The following is a 23,104-nucleotide window of genomic DNA, read 5'->3' as shown; positions in this document are numbered from 1 at the left end:
GTTCAGAAAAGGAGACTCAGTTGGGACCTCTTCTCCCAGTTAACAAGCAACAGGATGAGAGGAAATGGCCTCAAGTTGCTCTGGGGAGGTTTAGGTTTGATATTAGGGAATATTTTGTCACAGAAAGCACTGGCACAGGCTGCCCAGGGCAGTGGTGTAGTCTCCATCACTGGAGATGTTCCAAAAACGTGTGGATATGGCACTTGGAGACATGGTTTGGTGGTGAACATGGCAGTGGTGCTGGATTGATGGTTGGACTTGATTATCTTAAAGGTCTTTTCCAACTTTAACAATTCCATGATTCTATGAAATGTCCCATCTGGGCATGTTGGAGCCTGCTCCTGCCACCTTCCTCCTCTCTCTTGCTGCTTTCCATGTTTCATCCCTGGAATGAGTCCTGGAGCTCCCCCAGCCTGTGGGTAGTGGCAACCCCTGGCGAGGTGCTGCCCTCAAGAACATTGTTGGAAAAAATTGACTTGTAAATTATCATTGGAACCAGCTCTGCTGCTGTGGCCATGCTCACAGTGTTTCCACAAAGGTTCCCTGGAAGTGTTCAAGGCCAGGTTGGATGTGGTTTGGAGCAACCTGGTCTAGTGGAAGATGTCCCTGCCCATGGCAGGGGGTTGGAACTGGGTGGTCTTTAAGGTCCCCTCCAACCCAAACCATTCCATGATTCTAATACAGCAGCACAAACAAAGCTCCTTTTATACAGGACCAGAGCCTTGGGAGAGTTAGGAAGCTGATGTGGGAACCAAACCCTTCCCCTTATCTTCCCCCCGTTCCATGGCATCAGGAAGGTAGGAGGGGGCATTCTCCAGCCTCACCTGCCCCCAGGTTGGGTGGCAGAGGCCGGGCTGGGGGGTTTCACACCCTTTCATCAAAAATTGGTGCAAGCAGAGTGGAACACTGTGAACACTGTGGGTGCCTGGGAGGTCCTTCCAGAGAGGCGGCCTCGGCACCGAGCTCCATTCACTGCTGGGTTGAGGCACAGGGAGAGCGGGGAAAATTAAGGAGAATAGAGAGTAATAAATGTGACGGCTTTGGAATAATTTAAATCCGAGTCATGCCCAGCCAGAGAGTTTATCTTTCAAGTTGCTGAGGACTTTCAAGTTACACAGCTGAGCTTTGTGTAACCTTAGGTAAGTGAAGGCATCCCTTACACCTCTGCTAATATAGGCAGCAAGTTATTTGGTGCTCAAAATCTGCCTTTTAACTGTTGTAAAACACTGTGATCGGAAAATAGAAATGAAATGCTAATGGGGCTGTTCCAGAGCCCAGGCTGAGGCCTCTCACGGAAGCTGTGTGCTCACAGCAGCCCTGCCAGCACATAAATCCATGGCGTCAGAGGGAACAAAAAGTTCCTGTTGGCAAAGATTGGCTCTAAAGAAAGATGAGGAGACCGAGGGGGGGAATAAAGGGAAGAAAAGCAAATTAGATCAAGGTTCAGTGAGTGACCCTCGGGGTGGGGGTCTGCCAGGAGGATCAGTGTGGGAAGGTAATTCTTGTGCCTTGACACTGCTCAGTGTTGAAAGAGTCTTTTGACCCATGGGTGGATGTGCAGGAAAGGGGCTGCTGGAGCGGGATGGGGCCAGGAGCGGGCAGGGGGAGTGGGTAGGGAAGGGGCCAGAAGTGTATAAGGGGATTGGGCTGGGAGAGGGCAGGAAGCAGGCAAGAAAGGGGCCAGGAGCAAGCAGAGGGAAGGGGCCGAGAGTGGGCAGAGGGAACAGGCAGGGAAGGGGCTGGGAGTGATCAGGAGTGAGCAGAGGAAGGGGCAGGGAGCAGGACTCCTGTGCCAGCCTTACATGATAAGAACTCAGGATCTGCTGCAGAAAGCCTCCTGGGTGCCTTGGCTGATGCAGCCAAGCTCCTGCTGCAGTGGCAAAGGGTGTGAAGAGGTGCGGCTGTGATTTTCCTGGATGTGGGAGCTCCTGTTGTACCTTCCATGTGCATAGTCCTCCTGAGGTGTTGCTGAACTTCTCTGGGAGGTGCTGCAGGAGTCTTCAGGCTTCCCAGATGGTCTCTCCCTGCCCATTGGCTTTGGGAGTCATCCCAGAACCCCAGGATTCGGGATGCTCCATGGAAGTACCTTGAGTCGCTCCCTGTGCTGGTGATGCCAATCAGCTGCCCACCAAGCCAGGTCCCAGTGGGACTGCAGCTGGGGTGAAGGGTGCCGCTGGTTTAAGTGCCATCCCAGTTATCAGGGAGAGTTGGGAAGCCCCTGCTTTGGGAGGAGAGGGGATGTGAGAGCCTCAGCTGTCACATCAAATCAAACATCCCAGAGCTGGTATGTGTGTTATGCTGAGACTTTGGAGAGAAGCTCAAACGCTGACTCAAATCCACTCCAAAGGCATGGAAAAAAAAAAAAGCAGGAGGCAAACAAAGCGAACCCACGAGGTGTTTGTTTATTTTCTGGAACTCTTGGTATTTTCCAGCCAGCCTCATGACTCCCTCGGGCTCTGACTCACCAGGACAGAACTGATGCCTGCACTGGGCAGGCGAGATGCTGGGCAGGGAGCTGTGGGGCAGGGTCTGCCTGCGGGCTGCTGCTCGCCCCTTGAGAGCACCCTTGCTGCACCCCAGCAATGCCCACTCCAGCTTGGCCCCAGTGTCCTTCAGGGAAGCAGCTGGATGCTCTCAGTCCACACTGGGAAGCCTCGTGTGTGGGGAGAAGGTCTGCGTGTGTAAGGAGGGAGTGGTGCCCACACTGCTCCTTGACAGCCACCCCGAGGGTCTGTGGGTGGCCCACGATGCTTCAGGCTCCCCTTTACCAGTTGGGCCATAGAGCAAATGCATTTCCTTTCTGCTTCCCTGTGCCTTGGAAGTAACCAGCTGGATTTGGGGGGTGAGCTCAAAAGGAAGTGATGAGCTCACCCAGCCCAGCACTGCGGACTGCGACAGGCAGCGAAGAGCCTGCTGCCTGCAAGGGGCTTTGGCAGGTGTGCAGGTGAGGGCTGTGCTGATGGCAGAGCTTTGCTGAGCACTCAGAGCACAACTTTAGAATCATACTTTGTCAAGGTAAGCCTGGACTGAAGGGAAACCCTCTGGAGCAGGTGCTGGAGAGCATCATACCTGGCTGGGAGATAAGGCAGGGAAGGTGTGCAGTGTGGGGTGACTGGTGTTGGATCAGGGATGGAGGTGAATGGCAGAGCAGAGCTGTTGGCCACGCTGCCTTATCCCGGGGCCTTTCCCACTGGTGACAATGCAGAGATCTGCTCCCTGCAGGGACTCTCCCCATTACTGTGGCTGCTGGCAGCTGGCCCCAGCAGATTCAGAGTGTGACCCATCGTGTGCCCTTGGGGCTCCCCAGGTGCTCAGGGGGGAAGCTGTGCCTGAAACGCTGCTCTGGTTGTGATCAGTGCAGGGTTTTCAGCATGGAGCAGATCAGGTCTCGGCAGTGTCCAGGCTCAGCTGGGCTTTTTTGGTGGGCACCATGCCCGTAGTGCTAGAACGGGGGTGCCAGTCATCATGAAATGTATCTGTGTTACCCAAACCAGCACTGGGCATAATCTGCAGTTGGTGGGGGGTTCACCACCAGCTGGATCACGCTCTGCTCCCCGCATTTCAGGGCATCTGTTATGCTTAATTCAGCAGGCACAGGAATCCTGGGACTGTAGGAGCTCAGTTTGATCTTAAATACCAGCTTTGTGCCCTTCAGTGACTCAGAAGGCCAGAAGCAGAGAACAGCATCACTGGTTTTCTGTAAATCTCATGGTTTTCTGTAAACCTCATGGTCCAGGGGACGCTGGGCTGCAGGTGATCGAGTGCAGGGGCTGGGGTGCGGCGTGGGGTGGGTGAGAGAGCACAAGGCTTAATCCAACTTCAGCCCTCGGACACAGGCTGTGAGGGGCTGGCAGGCAGAGAGGGGGCTGAACCCGACAGGGGTTCGTGCTTCCCAAAGCTGCACGTAGCTATGGCATGCTTCCATGTGCTTTTATTGAGGAGTTTAAGGTCTGTTTGTTGCATTACCAGGTTCTGTCAGCCCAGCTGTGGGTCCAAGCCCAGAATTTGCTCTGTGGTTATTCTGGACTCTCACCTGCCCCTCAGTTAACGCTTCTCTGTGTCGTGGAGCTTCGGCAGAGTTATGGAAAACTCTGGATTGTAGCCCTGCAGCTCTGCTCTGGCTGCACGTTGGGCAGGAGGCATTTGCCACCAGTACAGAGGCATTTGCCCTCTCCACATGCCCCGGGGCTGCAGCAGTGAGTGCTGTCAGGCCAGTTGTGCCATGTCCCTTTAATCCATGGTGTCACCAGTAACCTCACCAAATCCCAGGTCTTCAGGGTGACATTTTCCAGTGTAAAAGGGCTTTGCCCAGGGTGGAGTGCCCAGGGTGGAGTACCCATCCCTGTGGGGATTTAACAGATGCGTGGATGTGGCACTTGGGGACATGGCTTAGTGGCCTTGGCAGTGCTTGAGGGAATGATTGGGCTCAATGGCCTTAGAGGGCTTTTCCAACCTAAACACTTCTGTGTGACTCTATGTGGGCTTTTGGATTCCTGGGGTTGTTTGGGGGTTTTATGGAAAGGAGAAAAGGGCAAGCTGAGAGTGGCTGGGGAGGATGGTGGTGGCACTGGAGTAGTACTGGAGTGGCACAGGGTGGGGCTGCTGTATTTGGGGTGAGGGCTCTGGGGCGGCTCACAGGAAGTCCCTGGGAATGCTCCAAGGCCTCGCAGCAGATTGTCACTTTGGTACATTTGGGTTTTTTCCAGAACAGCTCACCCTTCCCCCAAACTTCAACCCTGACTGAGCCCACCAAGCCTTTGAGTTTTCTGGGGAAATAACTAGAAATTTAAGGCTTTCCTTCCTAGTGCAGAGGAGAGAAGAGAATTTTTCCTTATACCAGGAATGGATGAGTTTTTTTCTCGAGGAGCGAAAAAGGGCTGATGGGAGCTTTGCACTTCACTGGGTGCAGCTTTAGCCAAGTTTGAAGCAGCTGGAGCAGGTTTTGGCATGAGCACTTACCCTGCGCTCGGTGTGAAGGCTCCAACAGTCCCTCCCCTCTGCGCTTCCCAGATGTTGTAACTTTTGGAAAAGTCTGCCTTGGGTTGATTCCTGGCCTTGCTTCTCAAGGTGGTCTGCAGGGAGGCTTGGGCAGTGCCCGTCCAGCGGCACAGCACGGGGTAGGGAGCTCCCGGGATGCTCCACAACTCCAGCTGGCACAGGGTCGTGAGTTTGAGGGGATGAGGAGGGCAGCAGGGCTGGCTGAAGGCCTGGCTGGGCGCATGGGCTCCCTCTTCACTGCCCAAACCCGCTGCCTTCAGGCACTTTGGGGCACCTGCCAGCTCCACACTGTGTCTCTGGCCCCAGGGCAGCTGCAGAGGGCAGGGATGTTTGCTCCAGGACGGAAAACCTGTTCAGGCATTTTCTCTCGTGCCTGTTCCCGTAAGACTCTGGTGCTTGTGTAATCCATGGGGCCGGTGCCTGAGATCTGCTGGATAAGTTGGCGCTGTGCTGGGGCAGCCTGGGAGCATGCTGGGATGTGCTGGAGGAGGCTGCGGGCTCAGACCCCTGTGCTGCTGTGGGGCTTGACCCGTCGGAGTCACCAGTGGTGCCCTGGCTGTGCCAAGGGAAGTGTGTTGGCTTTGCTTGCCCAGGATTTCTGCAGCAGCCACAGCGCCAGTTGGTGGGACTCTGGGATACAAAGGCTTTGGAAGTGCACTGTCCCTTCCACATCTCTGGAAAGTCCCCTGTATCACCCCACGTGTTCCAGGGGCAAAGGGGGTCCCCAGGCAGCGCCAAGGCTCTGGCCGCAGTAGAAACTCCAAAAATGCCGTTTGTGCCGTTGCTTGGTGATGATTTTGGTGACTTTTTGGACTGTTTAGGCATTTTGTTTGCTTTTCCAGCAGCAAAACAACAAAGGGAAAAAAGGCAGAAGGATTGGGACTCTCTGCTTGTGTCTGCACAAGGAGTTAAAGCCTTCTCCAGCGTCAGCGCGTTCACCCTGAGGCTGAGTTTGTACCGTGTGTGCGTCTATCTCAACATCTCCAGCGCTGGTTTGAACAGTCTCACCGTGGCTTTACATAAGCAACAAATCAGCCAAAATAAGCCCCATCCCAGGCAGTTGTTGGCGCATCGATTGTGCTTCCAAGAGAAACCCGAGGGTTTGTGTCCTCCCTCGCGCCGTGACCTGCCAGCACGGGCATGGCTGGGCCGGCTGGGTGGGAGCCGGGAGCGCGCCCTGCGCTTGGCTTTCCGCGTTCCCATGATCTTGCCTGCTGCCCCCGCAGCCAGGTGCTGGAGCAGGGAGCCCGGAGCACCCTCAGAGCTCGCCCAGCCAAGCATCTCCCTCTCGCCTCGGTGTGGCTCAGAGCCAGACCAGGGAGAAACTCAGGGCAAGTTCCCCGAGAAGTGTGGGATGGCCCGGCTGAGCGCGGAGGTGAACGTGCCCCCGGCGGCTCTCACACGCTGCTGCTGGGAAAGTGGAAAAGTTGGTTCAGCGCAGGCACATCCCGCAGGAAGTAGGAGTTTGGGAGGAGGAGGTTATTCAGGCAGCAGCAGCCTCCGTGGGCTTTATGCTTCATAGGATCACAGAATATCCTTTCCAGAGTTGGAAAGGACCCACCCCTTCTGCCCAGCTCCTCCTAGTTTTTCCATCCGAAATTGTTCTTCTGCCAGAAGAGGTGAGGACGGGAGACCCTGGCTGTGGTGTCACCCTCTGGCCTGTCCCTGGTGCTGCTCCTCACCAGCCCCTTGCCGAGTGCAGCAGCCCTGTGGCAGGAGAGAGGAGGTCTCCCAGGGGGCACACTGGGCTTAATTGTCCCCATTCATCCCTGTCTTGCCTTTGCCAGCACTGGGATGTTTGTTTCTAAACCAGCCTTGGAGGCACTTCTTGCTCCCATGAGCAGGAACATAGCAAAGCCCCAATGGAGGAACGTTTTCCTCAATGGTTTCCAACGCTGCTCTCATCTGTCTTCAGGGTATTAAGGGAAAGTAGCTGTTATTTCCTGCAGACAGGCTGTTCTGTTGTCAATCCAGAGCAAACAAGGCTGCCAGGGCTGTGTGGGGACATGCTCCGGGATCATCCCAGCTGTCCTTGGTGTTCAGGCATCTTCTGGATCGAGAGGACTTCACATCACTCAGCGCTGGGCTGTGCCTTCCTGCCACTGCTGCCTGCCCCACGACAGCTCCCTGCATCAGGGTCGGGTGTTCCTGGGTGCCACCAGGAGCTGCTGGGTGCTGCCAGGTGCCACCAGGAGCCACTGGATGCCATCGGTGCTGGGTGCTGTCTCTTATGCCCCTGGTGCCCAAGTGCTGACAAAAAGTGCAAGATTTGGGGCTGCCTTTCAAACCCTGACGTTTTGTGGCAATTAATCTCGCTATTTATATCAGCCTAATTAGCAGCCTTTTATTAATATTATTGAGACGCCACAGTGCTAATTATATGTCTGCTTAACATGTGCTATCAGTGCTGTTCCAATCCAGTGTGATTCTGCCTGACATTATCCCACCATTAGCATTGTTTGTTGTGTGCTTCGGAAGATAATTTGATGTTCCTAATCGCTGTGATCCTCATTAGCAAAATGTCCCCACGTGCCCAGGCTTTTGAGAGTGATGCCACCAAGTGGTGCATCTTTCCTAGGGATGTTTCTCTGGGAGATCTTCCCCATTTTGGGAGCCTCCTGTCTGTCAGGCTCTCCCTCAGAAGGAAGGGAACCCTTGGAAGATCATGCCCCCAAAAATAAGGCAAGTAGATCTTTGCTCTGGCATCTGCAGAAGCTTCTCTGGTCTTCTGCCTCTTCTTCTTCCTCTGCCAAGAGCTTAAATACTTAAAATTTGAGGCAAAAAGTAGCTGAAGTGTAGAGAAGTTGGCTTTAAGGGAGCTTTTCCATCTTTTATCCTGCAGCATTGCCCACTAACAAGGTTTTCTTGTTCTCCCATGAGCAGCTGGCCCAGGAGCTGATGGCTGCAACAGCCAGGCTGTGGCAAAAGGCCATCCACCCACCTCCTGCTGCCCACTGTGTCCATAGGGGGACAGGGAAGATGGATACAAGTGACTGATTCTGGTGAGGGTCCCTGCTTACTCCCATGTACCCTGTACCCTGGGGCCAGCCCATCCATGCTGCCCTCCCATCCAGCTCCTGGAAAAAGTTTTAAACTGAGAGAAATCCTTCAATATGGAACAGGTAAAGAGATGTGTGTGATTCCTGACATTCTCCCACCTGCTGTTCCTGCCTCAGTGCACTGTCCCGTGGCTCCAGCTCCTCCAGCTGCTTCTGCAGAGATGGGGGAAGGAATAAAAAAGGCTCCTGAGTGTGCACAGGAGTTGGATCAACAGGGAATTAAAACCCAGCTGCTGGAGTGTTTGATCTGCTTGTTTGATCCTCGGAGCTGGAAGCTGAGTTTTCAGGGTACGCCGGGAGAGGGAAGGCACCGTGGTGTGGGCTCTGTATTCCCTTATCAGTCGTTGGCAGGCAGCTTGGTGCCCCCTCTGCAGCACGAGTCCCTGACGGGGGGTGTGAGGGTGGAAGGGTATGAAAAAGGGGGGGCAGTGGGAGTGAATATTTCAGGAGTGTTGGCAATGACTCACCTGCCCTGTGCCCTGCCGGGAGGGAGCTCAGAGGGGGCTCCCTTGGGCAGGGGATTCTGATGCACCACAGAGGTGGGATGGGTATCACAGACCTGGAGATGGTTATTGCAGCCCCAAAGATGGGTGTCACAGCCCTGAACATGGGTGTCACAGCCCGAGATGGGTGTCACAGTCCTGGAGATGGGTGCAGGCGGGGAGGTTTCCTTCCCATTGGGTTTTTCACTGAGCTCTTCCCCTAGGCCAGTCTCTCCCTATCCTTGGTCACTGTCACCCAGTGCAATCTCTTCCTCCTCCTCCTCAGTCCTCACTCCTCGTCTGCCTCCAGCTCTGAGCCCTTCCAGCACAGATTGTCTGATTTCAAGCTCTGCCTGTTTGCAGCTCCCAGATGGAGGAACTGGCAGAAATAATCCATGGAGACAGGAGGTGGGTGCCAGTGCTGTGGCAGGTAGCAGTGAGGTGGTGATGGAAGCAGTGGAAGCACTGAGGAGCATGAGACACCAAATAAACCCCCAGGCTGGGATAAACAAGTGGGCTGGAGGCCGAGCCATTTGCAGATACAATTTATGCATTTATTGGCAATTAATATTTTAGATATATATTATATATATTATATATATCTACAGTGTTTTGGCTCAGTAAAATGGAATGTTGTGTCCTGCTCACAGCATGAGTCAGGCTCCCCTTGGCTCGGTATCACCCCATCACTTGTTCCTGACCTCTGGTGCCAGGTCTGACTGATCTCTGCAGAATTCCCTGCATTTCCTGCCATAATTTGAAATACAGGAGCTTTAGCTTCACTCTCTAGCTAATTTTGTGTTTGTAATTCAAACCATTTCTCCCTGGTGTTCAGGCGTGAATTCTGCTTTGCAGCCACTTTTTGTGTTTCCCCTTCAGTTTGGGAGCAACCAGATCTCAATCCTGATGTGCAGCCCAGGCAGCAAGGAGGGGGGGAACAGGTACCTTCCCTGGGATTCTTCCTTACTTTTTGCTTGAATTTTGCTAATTTGGTTTGGGAGGTGAGATAGGAATTGAATGAAGTGATTAGTGAATCTTTGATAAGCCTGTTATCTGGTGAAAATCGCAAAGCGGCTTTTTCGATGTTGAATGGAACCAGATGTTCCTTGGGAATGTATGAATCTTCCATGAGTTTCTCTCTAGCACTAAACTCCTTGTTCAGTGTGTTCCCTTTGAATTCCATCTCTTCGTTTCTGCCACAGACACTTGGTTGTTTAATAAGTGCAAGCAGGAATTTGCGTAAATGACGTGACACATCCTAGATATCCTTTAGCAGCCTCAGATGGGTGTTTGTGCTCCTGAGGTGGTATTGCTGCTCAGAAAGGCTGTTGGATCCTGTGGAGTCCAAGCCATGCCCTGAGTCAGGTGTCCCTGGTGCTCACAGGATGGTCCTGTGGCTCCTGGGGACGCGTCACACATCACGAGGTTTTGCCTAATGGAGCTTTCCTAGTTTTGAATCACTTGGACAGCCTGAGAGGGTGAGGAGTAAAGCGTTGGGAAACTCTAATGGAAGAAGTGTTGATGCTCTTTCAGTTTGTCCTCTTCTGCCTTTAGTAATTGTTGGTGACACTGATTCTTCTGCTATTCTGACGTACCCATGTGCCTCAGATCAGTATGTGTCAGGCTTTTTTCCCTGGAAATCCCATCTCTGACTGAGATTCTCACACACCTATAGGAGTATTCCAAAGGGCTCTTCACAGCCAGACAGTTACCTGCAGCAAGAGCAGTTAACATGATTGCAGTGTCATTAGTGAGCCCGTGGAGACTTGTGCTTACTGGAGTTGGTGTCATCTCCTTCCCTTCCCCTTCCTTTTCCCTTTCCCTCTTTGGAGGATAACTTTTATGGTGTTCTTTACCTACTGTGTATTCATAGGACTCCTTCAAAAGAGGCATCTTCCTTCCACTAGTCAGCTCTTTCACAAGGGTATACATATTTATGGAATGAAGCATTATCTATCTTTTATACTTTGAAAGGATTTTGTTCACTTAGGCTTCAAAGCCATGGTGCTGCCTGGTGCCTGATGGTCCATCCTCAGCTGTGAAACAGGGGAGCTCTCAGGATGTTTCCTCATGGTCTGATCTCTCCTCGAGCTGTGTTGTTGTTGTTTTGTCCTCTGGTTATCCCTCTGCCTTCCCACAGCTCCTCCAGGCGCTTAGTCTGTTCTGTTTCTAATCCTTCCCCGTGTCTGAGATTGTTGCTCCGCATCTGAGGCTGTGAGTTGTGCTCATCCTTTGGAATCTCTGCCTTCCTGGGGCTGTGGGTGACTCCTGCCTGACCTTGCCCCGGGGCTCAGCTGGGCCTCTTTCCCGTGGGGGTTGCTGGGGGAGCTCTCTGGGCTTGGGACCGTGTGAGCCATCTACCCACGAGGGTCTTGCAGCCCCCAGATCTGGCAGGGTGTGCAGTGGGGATTCATTCACCTGGTGTCTTTAGGACACTGAGGATTTTGGGAAGAATCTTCACTGCTGCCAGCGCTCAGATCCTCCAGCTCTGATACAGGACCTGCAGCAGGATTCCCAAGGGGTGGAAGGAGCTTGTTCCCTTGCAGCTTCTACAGAGCAATCCTTCCGTGCAGAGAGGGCTTTGGGTGTCATCAGAGAGGCCACAATGGCCCAAAAGGGCGATAACTGAGTCCCTTTTGCAGTACAGGAGAGACGGAAACCCGAGAGGACGGAAGGCTGGAAGGCTGAGACTGAAGAAGCAGGTGGACATTTGTGCTGTCTTCTTTCTTTTTTTTTGTTCTCTGTCCTCAATTTTTATGGTTTCATCACTGTGGCAGAATAAAACAGGATCATTATTATTGCTTACTTTTCCAACAGAAGGGATTTCTCAGGGAAACAGGGATGCCAGTGATGCTTGGCTCCCATGAGGACAACAGAGCTGCTTCCAGGGTTTCTCTCAAGATGAGCCCTGGGGATTTTTAGGGCCAGCATGGGGGGACCAGAGTGGCCAGGAGGCTCTGGGGCTGCTTCCAGCACCAACTCCTTTCACTCACCATCACCCATCCCATGGAGGGCTCAGAGGTGGGAGGGTGGGGAGGTTTTTCCCCAACCCTTCCACCCCATCAGGAAATTACCCCTCTAGACCTCCTGGTTTGGAAGGAACTGGGAATTACTCACCAGAGGAAAATTCCTGGAAAAGGCATTGCTTGGAGCAGTGGAAATCTTTTCCTTCCGCTCTGTCTTTCTAAAGGAATAAATAAAAATAGTAGTAAATCTGCAAATAACCTCAGGCCTCACCGTAGTTTGGGAATTTTTAATACCAAATGTAGCACATTTAATAAGATGTCTGAAAATCACATTCTTTTAAGCTGAAAAACACATGGCCTGAACTAGGGAGTAAAATCTCGGAGTGTTTAACTAGGACAGCTCAGACAAGCAGATCATGCTTAGATGACTTCAGGAATGAAAACTGGCTTGTCACAGTCAGGACGAATTTAATAAAATATTTAAACAATTTTCAACACTGCTGTGATGTTACAGAAAACCAGGATAATATCCAAGAGGAGAAGAATTGCTTTGGAAAGATTAAAGGATGTAATGACTGAATGGCCTAAATCAGCCATACGCATTTCTGCCATGGTGAACCACTTTGATGCCCGGAGAAGCTGTGGCTGCCCCATCCCTGCAAGTGTTCAAGGCCAGGGTAGGTGGGGCTTGGAGCAACCTGGTCTAGTAGACCCTCCCATGGCAAGGGGTGGAGCTGGATGAGCTTTAAGGTCCCTCCCAACCCAAACCATTCTGGGATTCACTGGTTCTGGTGAGTGTTGGGAGAATGGGGGAGGACCAGCCCAGATGCAAACAGCTGCCTTGGGTAGCTGAATGCTGCTGGCACCCTCTGCCCATTGTACCCACTGAGGCAGCAGGTAGTGCAGAGCTGGCTGTGGAAGCAGGTGGCATAAAAATGTCCTCCTCAGGCTGTTGGATGTCCTGTGAGACCCCGCTGCCACGTGGCAGGAGTTATCCCACCGGTGGGGCTGGGAAGGGATGCTGTGGTGCTCCCACAGCCATGTGCCTCATGTGTGCCTTCTGACAGCCAGAGGAGTTGGGGTCCAGAGGGTGAGCTGCCATGTGTTGTGTCTCTCCATGGCCTGGAGGTGGGTGTCAGGATCTATGCCAAGATATCTTGGTTGGCAATGAAGGATGCAGGAGAGAGACCATCCAAATGCAGCTGTGTGTGCCCTTTCACAGGAATGAAGGGAACCAGCCTCTGCTGGATGTGTATTTGGTGAAGTGTGGAAGCTGAGCTTGCCTTTGGGCAGCTCCTGGTTTTCCCCTCCAGCTCCCAGGACAAGCCCAGAAGCTGCAGAAATGTTCTGTACTTTGACAGGCTTCTCCCTCGTGCTGACTTACTGACAGACCCGCACTCTTGTGGTGATGTAGGAGAAGGTCTGGTCACCCTGTAACAGGGAGGGTGTCAACTCCCTTGTTCCTGTCCTTTTTCTCATCTTATCCAGGAAAACAGCCCAGCGTGGCTTGCCAGGGAACAGCTCGTTCCGTGGGAGACACACTTGCGCGGCCGAGCTCCAGCAGCAGAGGTTCTCCACCACTGCCAGCCATTCCTCTTCTCCCTGCGGTGAGGAGGACGGCCCATGCCAAGGACTTGCAGGTGTTTGGGCTCTTACAGGGTTTTGCCTGAAGGGATGTTTTCGGAAGCAAAGCCCTTGTTGCTGTTAAGTAGTGCAGGGACAGAAGCAAACAGGGAACGTGCACCCTGGAGCTGCATCAGGCAGCCAGACGCAAACCTTGCCAAAACAATGCTCAGACTGGGTCTGCAACTAATCAGCGGCCTTGGAGAAATGACAGCATTAAACTAGTTCATGTGATTTTTTTCCCCCTTGGAACTGTGCAGGACAGCTTTGATTTACAGGAGAATTAGCAATGCTCCCCACCCCGATCCTCAGGTTGTCTGTAGGAGCAGGAGCATTTGGTCACATTCCTGCGGACCGGAGGCTGAAAAGTGAGGCATCAGGAGGAGGTGAGTGGGACCCTGGGTTGCTCCCGTCGGCAGGCAGCGAGTTTTACCTGCAGCCATTTCTGTCCCTGTCGTTTCTTTAGTTAAGATGTACCTGAGGAAGGCAGGAGCTCTGTGTTTGTGTCAGGAGAAGCTGAGGTCTCCCCTGTGGTTGAGGATCTGCTTCGGTTGTGTCTCTGTGGTGTTTGAGGTTGTGCCACAGGGATGAGGGGGTGCTGGGAACGATCCCAGACCTGGTAGCAGCATGGCTGTGCGGAGCTCTGGCCATGTGCCCTTTCCAGAGGGATGAGTGATGCTGGGGATGGTCCTGGACCTGGCGGCAGTGTGACAGTGCAGAGCTCTGGCCCTGTGCCCTGTCCAGAGGGCTGAGCTCCAGGAATGTGCTGAGCTTCAGACAGACATGTCTGTGCAGCTGGACCCTCGTGCTGTCCTCTTTAGTGGACAAGAACTGTCACCAGCAACGGGAGGAGCGGGACCCTGGCAGAGCTGCTGCATGGTGGTGCCTCAGTGGTGATGAACCACCTCTGTGTAACTCTCCTTACGAGCGGTGCCAGTACTGTTCCCATACTCCCTCCCATCCTGCCAAAATCCAGAGCCTGTCCAAGTGGCGGGAGGAGAGGAATTTCCTGAGGAGGATAAACAAACTGTTCTCGTTGCTGTGAGGGTAGCTTTCCCACTCCCTGACCCAGCAACCCCGCACCACTGAGGTGCCATTAGTGCCATGGACTAGGGACAGGGCAGCAGAACACCTGAGCAGAGCTCAGGAAGAGGCCCTGGCCACTTCTCTTGCTTCCTCTGGTCCCTTGGTGTATCCAAGGGAAGGACTGGCTCCTGCCGTCACATCTTTGTCATTAACTCTGTGACTCTGGCATCAGATCTTCTGCCCTAGCAAAGCAATTTGCTGCTGGTGCTCTGCAGTTGCCCTGTGGCTTGGGTGACTGTTTGTGTGTACATGCACTGGGGTCCCCTCACGTCACATCCAGTCAATGGCTTGTGTCAGTGAGGCACCCAGAGCATGTGATGGCTCGTGGTGAGGGTACAAGGTGGGACCTGGGACATGTGGACCACACTGGGGTCTGCCCTTGACTCCCCCTCCACTGCAGGGCAGGGGATGGGGGCAGCAGGCTGGGAAGCAGGAGCAGTGTCTGCAGCAGTGACACTTTGGGGTCACTATCCCCAGGTCCCTGCAGCCCCATGCCCACCACAGGGACACACCTGCTCTGGTACAGGCTCAGCAGATTTCTGCCTAGTTTCCTCTGCTCATTAGGCTGGTTTGGGGATCATCCAGTAATTAAGTGCTGGAGCTGCTGGGAACGTGGTGTCCCTGGGGAGTGGGGGTATGAGTGACACCCAGCTGGCACAAGGGGGCTGCATGACAGACCCGGGGTGTGCCCATGTGGTGGGATAGACAAGGGGTTTGCTCCCCAGAACTGGGAGGGTTCAGGCAATGCTGGTCGGCTCAGCCCAAGAGAAGATGCTCCAGAAGAGCCGACAAGACACAAATCCAGGATGTGCTGATTAGGCAGCAGCACATGCAAGGGCTGCAAATCACACAGTCAGCTCACCCTGTTTACTCGGGGTTTTCTGCTTTTATTTTTCTCTCCTCAATTTAAATTCCCAAGGAGACACTAGACACAGTAAGTGCTGATGCAGCCCGCACTGGAATGCTGCGTGGAGGAGCACGGATCCCACCCACCTGCCTCTGCCCCCAGTCCCTGCTCAGCCCAGCCCAGCTGCTCCTCCAGGTTCCTGACAGTTCCTTCTTTTCTTTCATCTCGTTACAAATTGAAGCATGGCCGCTGAAACGGTGGATTTGCCACACTGAGAGCAGGATCCAGCCCCAGGTCTTGCCAGGCTGAGATAACCCTGTGCTTGCTGTGCGTGGGGTGAAGGGGACAGGCTGGGGATGCCCAGGACCCCAGGCTGAGCACTGGGGACATTGCTATAGCACCGTTTGCCAGGGTAGCACAGGTGACTCCCAGCACAGGGCTCATGCTGGCTGTGGCAGGGAGCCCTGGCTGTGGCACACCCATCCCCGTGTCACCTACATCCCCAGCCCCGCTCCCCCTGGGGAACTTCCCTCCAGATCTGTTTCCCAAGCAAAGGTGAGCATAGAAAGAGCCAGTCAGGATTTAAACCTGACACATCATCAGGGATTGAACCTAATGAACAGATTTGGAGCAGCTCTCAATTGCTCTGACTGAGTGGGAGACACGGGGGGATGTCACTGCACCCTCAGGTACATCCTTGTGTGTTGATTGAGTGCATCCCCTCACTCCCCATCCCCTCCATGCCGAGGGGTCACTGCCAGCACCCCTTTGCTTGGCTCAGGCTCCGGCTCTGGACTCTTCAGCACCATCAGTCACCACCAGTCCTGTGCCACTGTGAGCTGCTCAGTTTCTAGGTCAGCTCTGCCAGTGGGGCGATAGCAGCCCCGAACACTGGCAGAGATTTCAGCTCTTACTCAGCCTGTTTGGCTCCAAAGCGACTTAAAATGCATTACTGTCACACATGGCAGCTCAGTCCTGTCTCTCTGTCACTTGTCCCATTGTCTGGGGACATTCTCCTTAGCAAAGCCCGGCAGCTGACTGGCTTTGCATATTTTTCCCCGAAGATTTTTTTTTTCTTGGTGCTGGGAATTGATTCTAAACATAGAATTGTGGAATCACAGAATGGTTTGTGTTGGAAGGAACCTTAAAGCTCATGTTGTTCCAACCCCCTGCCATGGGCAGGGACACCTTCCACTAGCCCAGGTTGCTCCAAGCCCTGTCCAGCCTGACCTGGGACGCTTTCAGGGATGGGGCAGCCACAGCTTCTCTGGGCAACCTGTGCCAGGGCCTCCCCACCCTCACAGCCAAGAATTTCTTCCATATATCTAACCTAAATTTCCCCTCTTTCAGTTTGAATCACTTTAGAGGGATGTGCCACTGCCAGGGTTGGTCGTGGGTAGTGCCACGTTCAGCCCTCTGTCCAGCCTGTGGGAAGAGGATGTGGGAGTGGGAGCATCTGCTGGCACAGGAGCATTGCCAGGCTCTGGACCTGCTGGGGGACCTCTGAGAAGAGCCTCATCTGTGTGGTGCCACCACGGAGAGGAGCCTGGTCGGGGCTGTGCGTTGCTGCCAGCACCCAGGATTTCCCTGGAAGTGTTCCAGGCCAGGTTGGATGGGGCTTGGAGCAATGTGGTCTAGTGGAAGATGTCCCTGCCCATGGCAGGGGTTGGATGAGATGAGCTTTAAGGTCCCTTCAAACCCAAACCATTCTAGGATTCTGTGATTTGTTAGCATGGAGGCAGCTGTCAGTGGAGGGGATGATGCTGTACCAACCCCACCATCACTGTCCTGCTCCAAAATCCCTTCAGAGCAGATGGGGCTGGACTGACCCTGGTGGGAACTACCTGCATCTCACCCTGTCCTGCTGCTGCTTCCCAGGAAAGCCACCCCAACATTTCTGAAATGAACCACATCGGTGCTCTCATCCCCACAGAGCCAGCAAGTGCCTGGGGCAGGAGTTTAGTGCAAAGCAGCATTTTGGCCAGGAACAGGGACATGGGTGGAGGTTCCCAGGGCTCCAGTGTCATTGCAACTACAGGATGCAACCAACAACTTTGTGGTTTTGAAATAAGAGCAGCTCCCTTAGGAGCTCTGTGGCAGACTCCAGATGCCCTGAGCAATGTCCTGGTGACATTTGGCTTCCTTGTGCTGCTCCAAATGGGTCAGAGGACACCCAGCAGCAATCCTGCCCTGTGCCAGGACCTGGCAGCACATCCTCAGCCTGAAGGGCCTAACTGTGCATCCTCAGCCTGGCAGCAATCCCAGCCAGCCTCTGCAGGTGCCCGTCCCCTGCCCCATCCAGGTGAGACTGGTGAATGGTGGTGGCATCTGGGGACCAGTTTTCCTGCCACTTTGGCACGTGAAGGGCATTCTGGAGGGGGTTTGACTTGGTGCCAGTGTGCCTGCACGTGGGTTTGTGGATGCACACGTGATTTGTGTTTATGGTGTGCAGGGGGATCAGGGCAAGGATCTGTCTCCATTACTGGAAGTGATTATAGATGAATAGGGGCAATGAGAAAAGCCTTGGAAGTAACACTCTCCAGTTTTGGCTGTCTTTCCGTGTGAAGATACATGTGGAAATCTGTCTGTGATAAGGTGGAGCCAAAGGAAACCCTCCCTGCTGCCATGTCAGGCTGAGCTCCTCACCCCTCAGAGCACTGCTGAGGGACAGCAGCACTGACCACAGCCCCTCAACTCCCATCCGTAGGGCTTCCCTAGCTCCATGGAGCTCCAGGTACCCCTGTCCTGCACCCAGGGATTCCTACTGGTGGAGGAGACCTGAGACTCCCATGGCCTGAACCCCTGGGCACTCAGACACCCTCATACAATGGGTCTGTGTGACATATAGGGACCCTGTCCCTGCCCCCCTGCCTGGGGCTCAGAGCCTGCTCTGCTCTGTCTCCCAGATGGTTAAAGCCACAAGGCTGATAGTGTTTCCCAGTGCTGGTGGATGGGTTTCCAGACTGGTGGATGGGCTGGTGACCAGCCATGGAATGCAGCTCTGGTCAGGTGCAGGCAAGATCATGTTTGACGAAGCACAGGGACCAGGACAACACCATGTATTTGTAGTTCCTGAAGCTGTCTTGAGCCCCCAGCCTTAATGCCTTCTTCAAACAGAGAAATCCATGTTTAGTCCAAGTGCTTGTTGGGTATTTGGAGAAAAAGGAAAACAGAGTTGTTGCCCATCATGCCCATTGCTGAACAAATACGAGCGTCGGTGCTCACAGGTCCGTGCTGTGTGATTCTGCTCCTCTGGCTGGGTGTGGATGGATTTACTGTGCATCTGGTCCCTGGCAGGTAAAGGAGTGCAGCTGCTGAGCTGCTCTGTTGGAGCTCCAGGAGGGTTTGATCCTGCAGATCTTTGACACTTGGGGTGGGTGTCTGTCCCACAGTGCCTGTGTCTGGGCAATCCCCTCTCTGGTCCCATCGTCCCTGGGTGACTTGGCCCCTTGGCCCCATGGAGCAACAGTGACTCCTGCTCAAAGGCATGGTGGTGCTCCCCTTTTTGTCAATTTTTCTCACTTATCTCCCCAGTTGTAGAGAAATCACCTATTTCAGGCCAGAAGGTGGAGGTTTGGGGAAATGACGAGTGTTTTACAAAGCAATTAAAGCCCAACCCCTGTAATTGCTGTAATTTATATACACCTACAAAATAACCAGCTGGTGTGATCCAGGCTTCGAGCCCATTTTATTTGTTTCAGCACATCGAACAGATGGAAACATTCCATCTGTGTTTTCCTAGAATATAGAGGGGTTGGCACTGAGGGTCTGTGGGTGTGGAGAAGGGCTGGGGAGCAGCAAGGGGCTGTGGGGGAGCAGTGAGGGGCTGGAGGAGCAGCAAGGGAGGGCTGTGGGAGCAGTGAGGAGCTGGAGGAGCAGCAAGGGGCTGTGCAACCATTGCTGACACCAGTAAAGCACCACTGACTGCCTCAGCATCACCACAGCGGACGTGTGATGAAGGTATCGGTGCTCAGGTGCAGGATTTGTGTGTGTTTATGGATGGGAGGAGTGATGCCATCCCCTAGAAAACTCGGGAAGCTGCAAATGGGGTTTGGGCTCATGTGCTTCAAAGCTGTACCCCCAGCCCCCCCCCTTCCATCACACCCTGGAACATTAAAGCAGGTTGGTGCGAGTTCAAAGCTGGGACCTCAGCGCAGCCAGAGTGGTGACGAGGGAAGTAATTAGCAAGTGAAATGTTCAGTGCTGTAGTGAAATGATGTTACGATATTGGGCTGTGAGGAGGGGAGGGTGGGAGCAGCTGGTTTTTCCATTATCCATACAGCCCTGCTCTGCGAATCCTTCCTGCATAACGAAGGCTCCTTGGGTTTTATTCCATTTCTCCAGCCTGTTCCTGTGTTCTGCCTCACCCGCCCTTGGCTGGCAATTTGCAGGGTTGCAAACGAGCTTGGAGTATTTTAGGAGCCAGTGGTTTTTCAGGAATGAGTGCTCTGCCTGTGCTCTGTGCCTGTGATTCAAGTTCTCCTGGCTCAGTAGCCCCCAATTACCCATGTGTGCGGAGGGGGGCCGTGTTTATGGGTCTGCTGGAGTTGGATCAAAGCCTTGGACTGCAGTTCCTACCCGAGGATGAATGAACCACCTCAGGGATCTTCTTCCAGCCCCGGAGTTTAAAATATTAATAGGGTATCATTTCCCAACAAGCACTGCAACAGGTAGCGAGCGCTCTGTTATAAAACATTCCTGTTAGCGGAGCACGTGGAACCGGCAATGCCGCGTCCCTGGAATTGACACCCACAAACTGTGCGTCCCCCACGTGGCCATGGATATCAGCGTCCCCTTAAATGGGCTCTTTCTCTGTGCTCCACTGGATCCCCTTCTGCTCCTGGAGTATTGCAGCCTGCGGGCACCAGAGCAGGCCCCGGGCATCCCTGTGCTGCTGGGGTTGTGATCTGCTGGCAGAGATCTGCTGGCCGTGATCCACTGCCCGTAATCTGCTGGCCCAGATCCACTGGATGAGATCCACTGGTGGGGATCTGCTGGCCAAGATCTGCTTACCGTGGTCCACTGGCTGAGATCCACTGGTTGTGATCCACTGGCCAGGATACACTGACTGAAATCTGCTGACCGTGATCTTCTGGTTGAGATCTGCTCCAGCAAGCAAAGGGCAGCGTGGCTGGGGACTGAGAGGACAGTGAGGGCAGCTCAGCTCTCCTGGCCTGTGCCCACAGTGCTCTGGCTGAGGTGGTTGGTAGATGAGATGTCTCTCTCCCGTGGCTCATCAGGCTCTTGTTCGTCTCCCTCACCCTGTGCAGGACAAAACTGATGATGAAATAAGCCAAAATTTTCTCTCCAGAGAGCAGACACCCCACACTGTCCCCACAAGCTGGTGACACCACAGAGCTGAGTTTGGTGGCTCCCCCATGGCCCAACCCACCAGAGAGGGCAGGAGCTGCCGAGGAACCCCAGAGCCTTTTCCCAAAGTTATCCCAGTGTTGCTCCCTCAGGCAGTGGTGGGTGATGGAGGGTCTTGGTTGCTGGCAGGGGACTGGGGACACTCCAGCTTTTCCTGGAGACGAATCTCACCAACCTGGTTAAACGCAACAGCGAACTGGAAAACCAGATGGCCAAGCTGATACAGATCTGCCAGCAAGTGGAGGTGGGTGAGGGCCAGTGGGGGGCTGGGGGAGGTGCCCGGGGCATCTCCCTGCTCTAGGGATGGGATGCATGGATCACCTCAGAGTCCTTTCCTAGGGACTAGCCTGGGAACAGAGATGAGTGTGGGGGGAAGCATTGCTGAGGTCTCAGGGGAGCTGAATTGCTTGGGGGAGTTTAGTCCCAAACAAATGAAGATGCAAGGATCATTCCCAGGGTCTGTAGGGTCTGAAGGAGCATGGCATGATGGGAGCCACTGGGAAGAGACATGGGCTGCTGGGCTGGCTCCACGCAGGAGGACCTGCCAGCTTCTCTGTACTGGGGGCAGCAGGTGTTTTTGGTGGAAGCCTGGGTGAAACTGAGCATGGAAACCAGGCTCAGCTGGGTGACACCGAGCCTGTAACAGGGCTCATGAACTGGGTGACACCAAACATGGAAGCAGGGCTCATCAATAGCCTGGGTGACACTAATCCTGCCAGCAGGGCATGCAGCTGTTCCTTGAACCACCACCTTCCCATAGGATAAAATCCTAGGCTGCCGCCGGGATTGCTGTTGTGGATTCAGGGGGAATTTGCCAGTGCCTGAGTGAACACAACAGCTGTTTGCTTCATCCTTGGGCACCCCGGCCTTCCCCACACCTCCCCTTAGCCACCCCCTGAGTCCTGCAGCCAGCGGGATGCTCTGGTGTGATGTGGGGATGCTGCAGCAGCATGTTGGAATGCTGTGGTGGGATGCAGGGATGCTGCAGTGGTGTGCAGGGATGCTGCAGTGGTGTGCAGGGATGCTGTGACAGTATGCAGGGATGCTGCAGTGGGATGCTATGACAGGATGCAAGGATGCTTTGGTGGGACGTGGGGATGCTGCGGCTGGATGCAAGGATGCGGATGGATGTGGGCATGCTGCAGCAGGATGAGGGATGCTGCATGTGCTGGCTGGAACTGCTTGCCCTCAGCGAAGCACCTGGAATGGATTTGTCCATGGAGCTGCAGCTTGTCCTTCACCACCTGCCTCTCGGAGCAGCTGGAGCTCTGGCGCTGGGAAGGTGCTTCCAAACCCCTGTGGTTCCTACAGGCAGCGTCAGCGCTTTGTTCTTTGCTCCCTCAATAATGTCCTGATGATCTGGCAAGAGGAAATGAGAGTAGAAGCCCTTTCTGTGAGTGCCAGCAAGGCTGAGTGTGCCGCCAGCAGCTGGCAGCCACTGTCACAGTGTGTGAGGAGGAGGAGGAGGAGGGGGCTGAGATGCTCTGAACTTCCAGCCAAAATAAGGAGAGAAAAGTCCCACTTGGCTCTGCAGCACTGCTGGCCTTCTGCACTGATGCTCTGTGTCACTCACATTGTCCTGTTTGTCTCTACCCATGCACCACTCTGCAGTAGGAATGGCTTTGTCGGAGCTGTCTCTCCTGGGCTCCCTCTTCCCCAGGGCTCAGAGGGCTTGGAGTGAGTCTGGGAAAACAGACAGCAAAAGGCTGGCTGGCAGGGAGAGAAGGAGCCAGGACGTCCTTGCAGAACTCTGGTGACAGTCACCAGCCCTCGCTGCTCTAATGGCCCACACTTTAGCTCTGAGAACCCACTAGGGATGGAGCAAGGATGTGGCTGGATGTCCTTCCAAACCTCCTCCTTTGAATCCAGCTCCAATATCTTAATGACCTGACCTATGATAAACTGAAATCCATTTGGTGTTTCTGTCTGATCCAGGGAGCCTCAGACCTCTAAGCTGTCATTTTCAGCAGAGTTTGGGAGTTTTCAGCTTTGTCAGACGCTCTGCTTAAAATAACAGTTCAAACAACATTTCTCAGCCATGCTGAATGCACAGCCGGGGCCTTGGAGGCACCTTCACAGAGAGCACAGTAAAGTGTGAAGCAGAAAATATCTCTGCCTCCCTGTTTTCCCTGTCAGTCTGATTCCAGGGAATTTTGCTTTCGAGCTATTTGCAGACGTGGCACACGCGATCCCGACATACTCTGCCCCTCGGCCACGTTCAGTGTAAGTTCCATGGTACGGCCAGGGAATGGTGCCACCAACACCCCGACGGACAGGGGTTCACAAGGGCACTGCAAGTGTCCCCAGGCCACTGAGCCCGTGCTGCCTGTTGAAGTGACTCTGGTGCCTGGGGCACTGCACTGAGAGAGGGTGAAAGGGCCAAGTCCCGTGACAGTGATGGAAACGTGGACCAAGGAGAGCAGGTAACAATCTCATGGAGAAGCTGAGTTGGTAAAATAGAGATGGTACCACCGTGATGCCCCCATTGTGGGGGGCAGCAGGAGATGCTGCACGTGCACCATGGGGTGGTGGCCTCTGTGCCACGGCAGCCACAGGGCTGACCTCAGTGTGAGCTCGTGGTGTCTCCGGAGCACAGTTGCTACACGGCCAAAAAACTCTCGAGGGTTTTGGAGGTGGGATGGGGTTCTCTGCTCCATCCCTGAGCTGCCAAGG

General features: G+C 54.0%; 1 protein-coding gene across 2 annotated transcripts in view; it reads left to right on the top strand.

Moving 5' to 3' along the window:
- MID2 (midline 2) overlaps positions 1-23,104 on the top strand; it is a 74,082-nt gene that overhangs the window by 32,435 nt on the left and 18,543 nt on the right. For both annotated transcript variants that reach the window (XM_039382707.1, XM_039382708.1), the window contains exon 4: positions 20,585-20,675. In XM_039382707.1, coding sequence (XP_039238641.1) covers positions 20,585-20,675 — 91 coding nt within the window. The remainder of the gene's footprint in view (positions 1-20,584; positions 20,676-23,104) is intronic.

This window comes from Pipra filicauda, unplaced genomic scaffold (assembly GCF_003945595.2).
Source record: "Pipra filicauda isolate LSUMZ 115617 unplaced genomic scaffold, ASM394559v2 scaffold281_size1565311_pilon, whole genome shotgun sequence".
NCBI classification, from domain to species: domain Eukaryota; kingdom Metazoa; phylum Chordata; class Aves; order Passeriformes; family Pipridae; genus Pipra; species Pipra filicauda.
The sequence above is the reverse complement of the archived record's forward strand: the minus strand, read 5'-3'. Positions and strand labels throughout refer to the sequence as shown.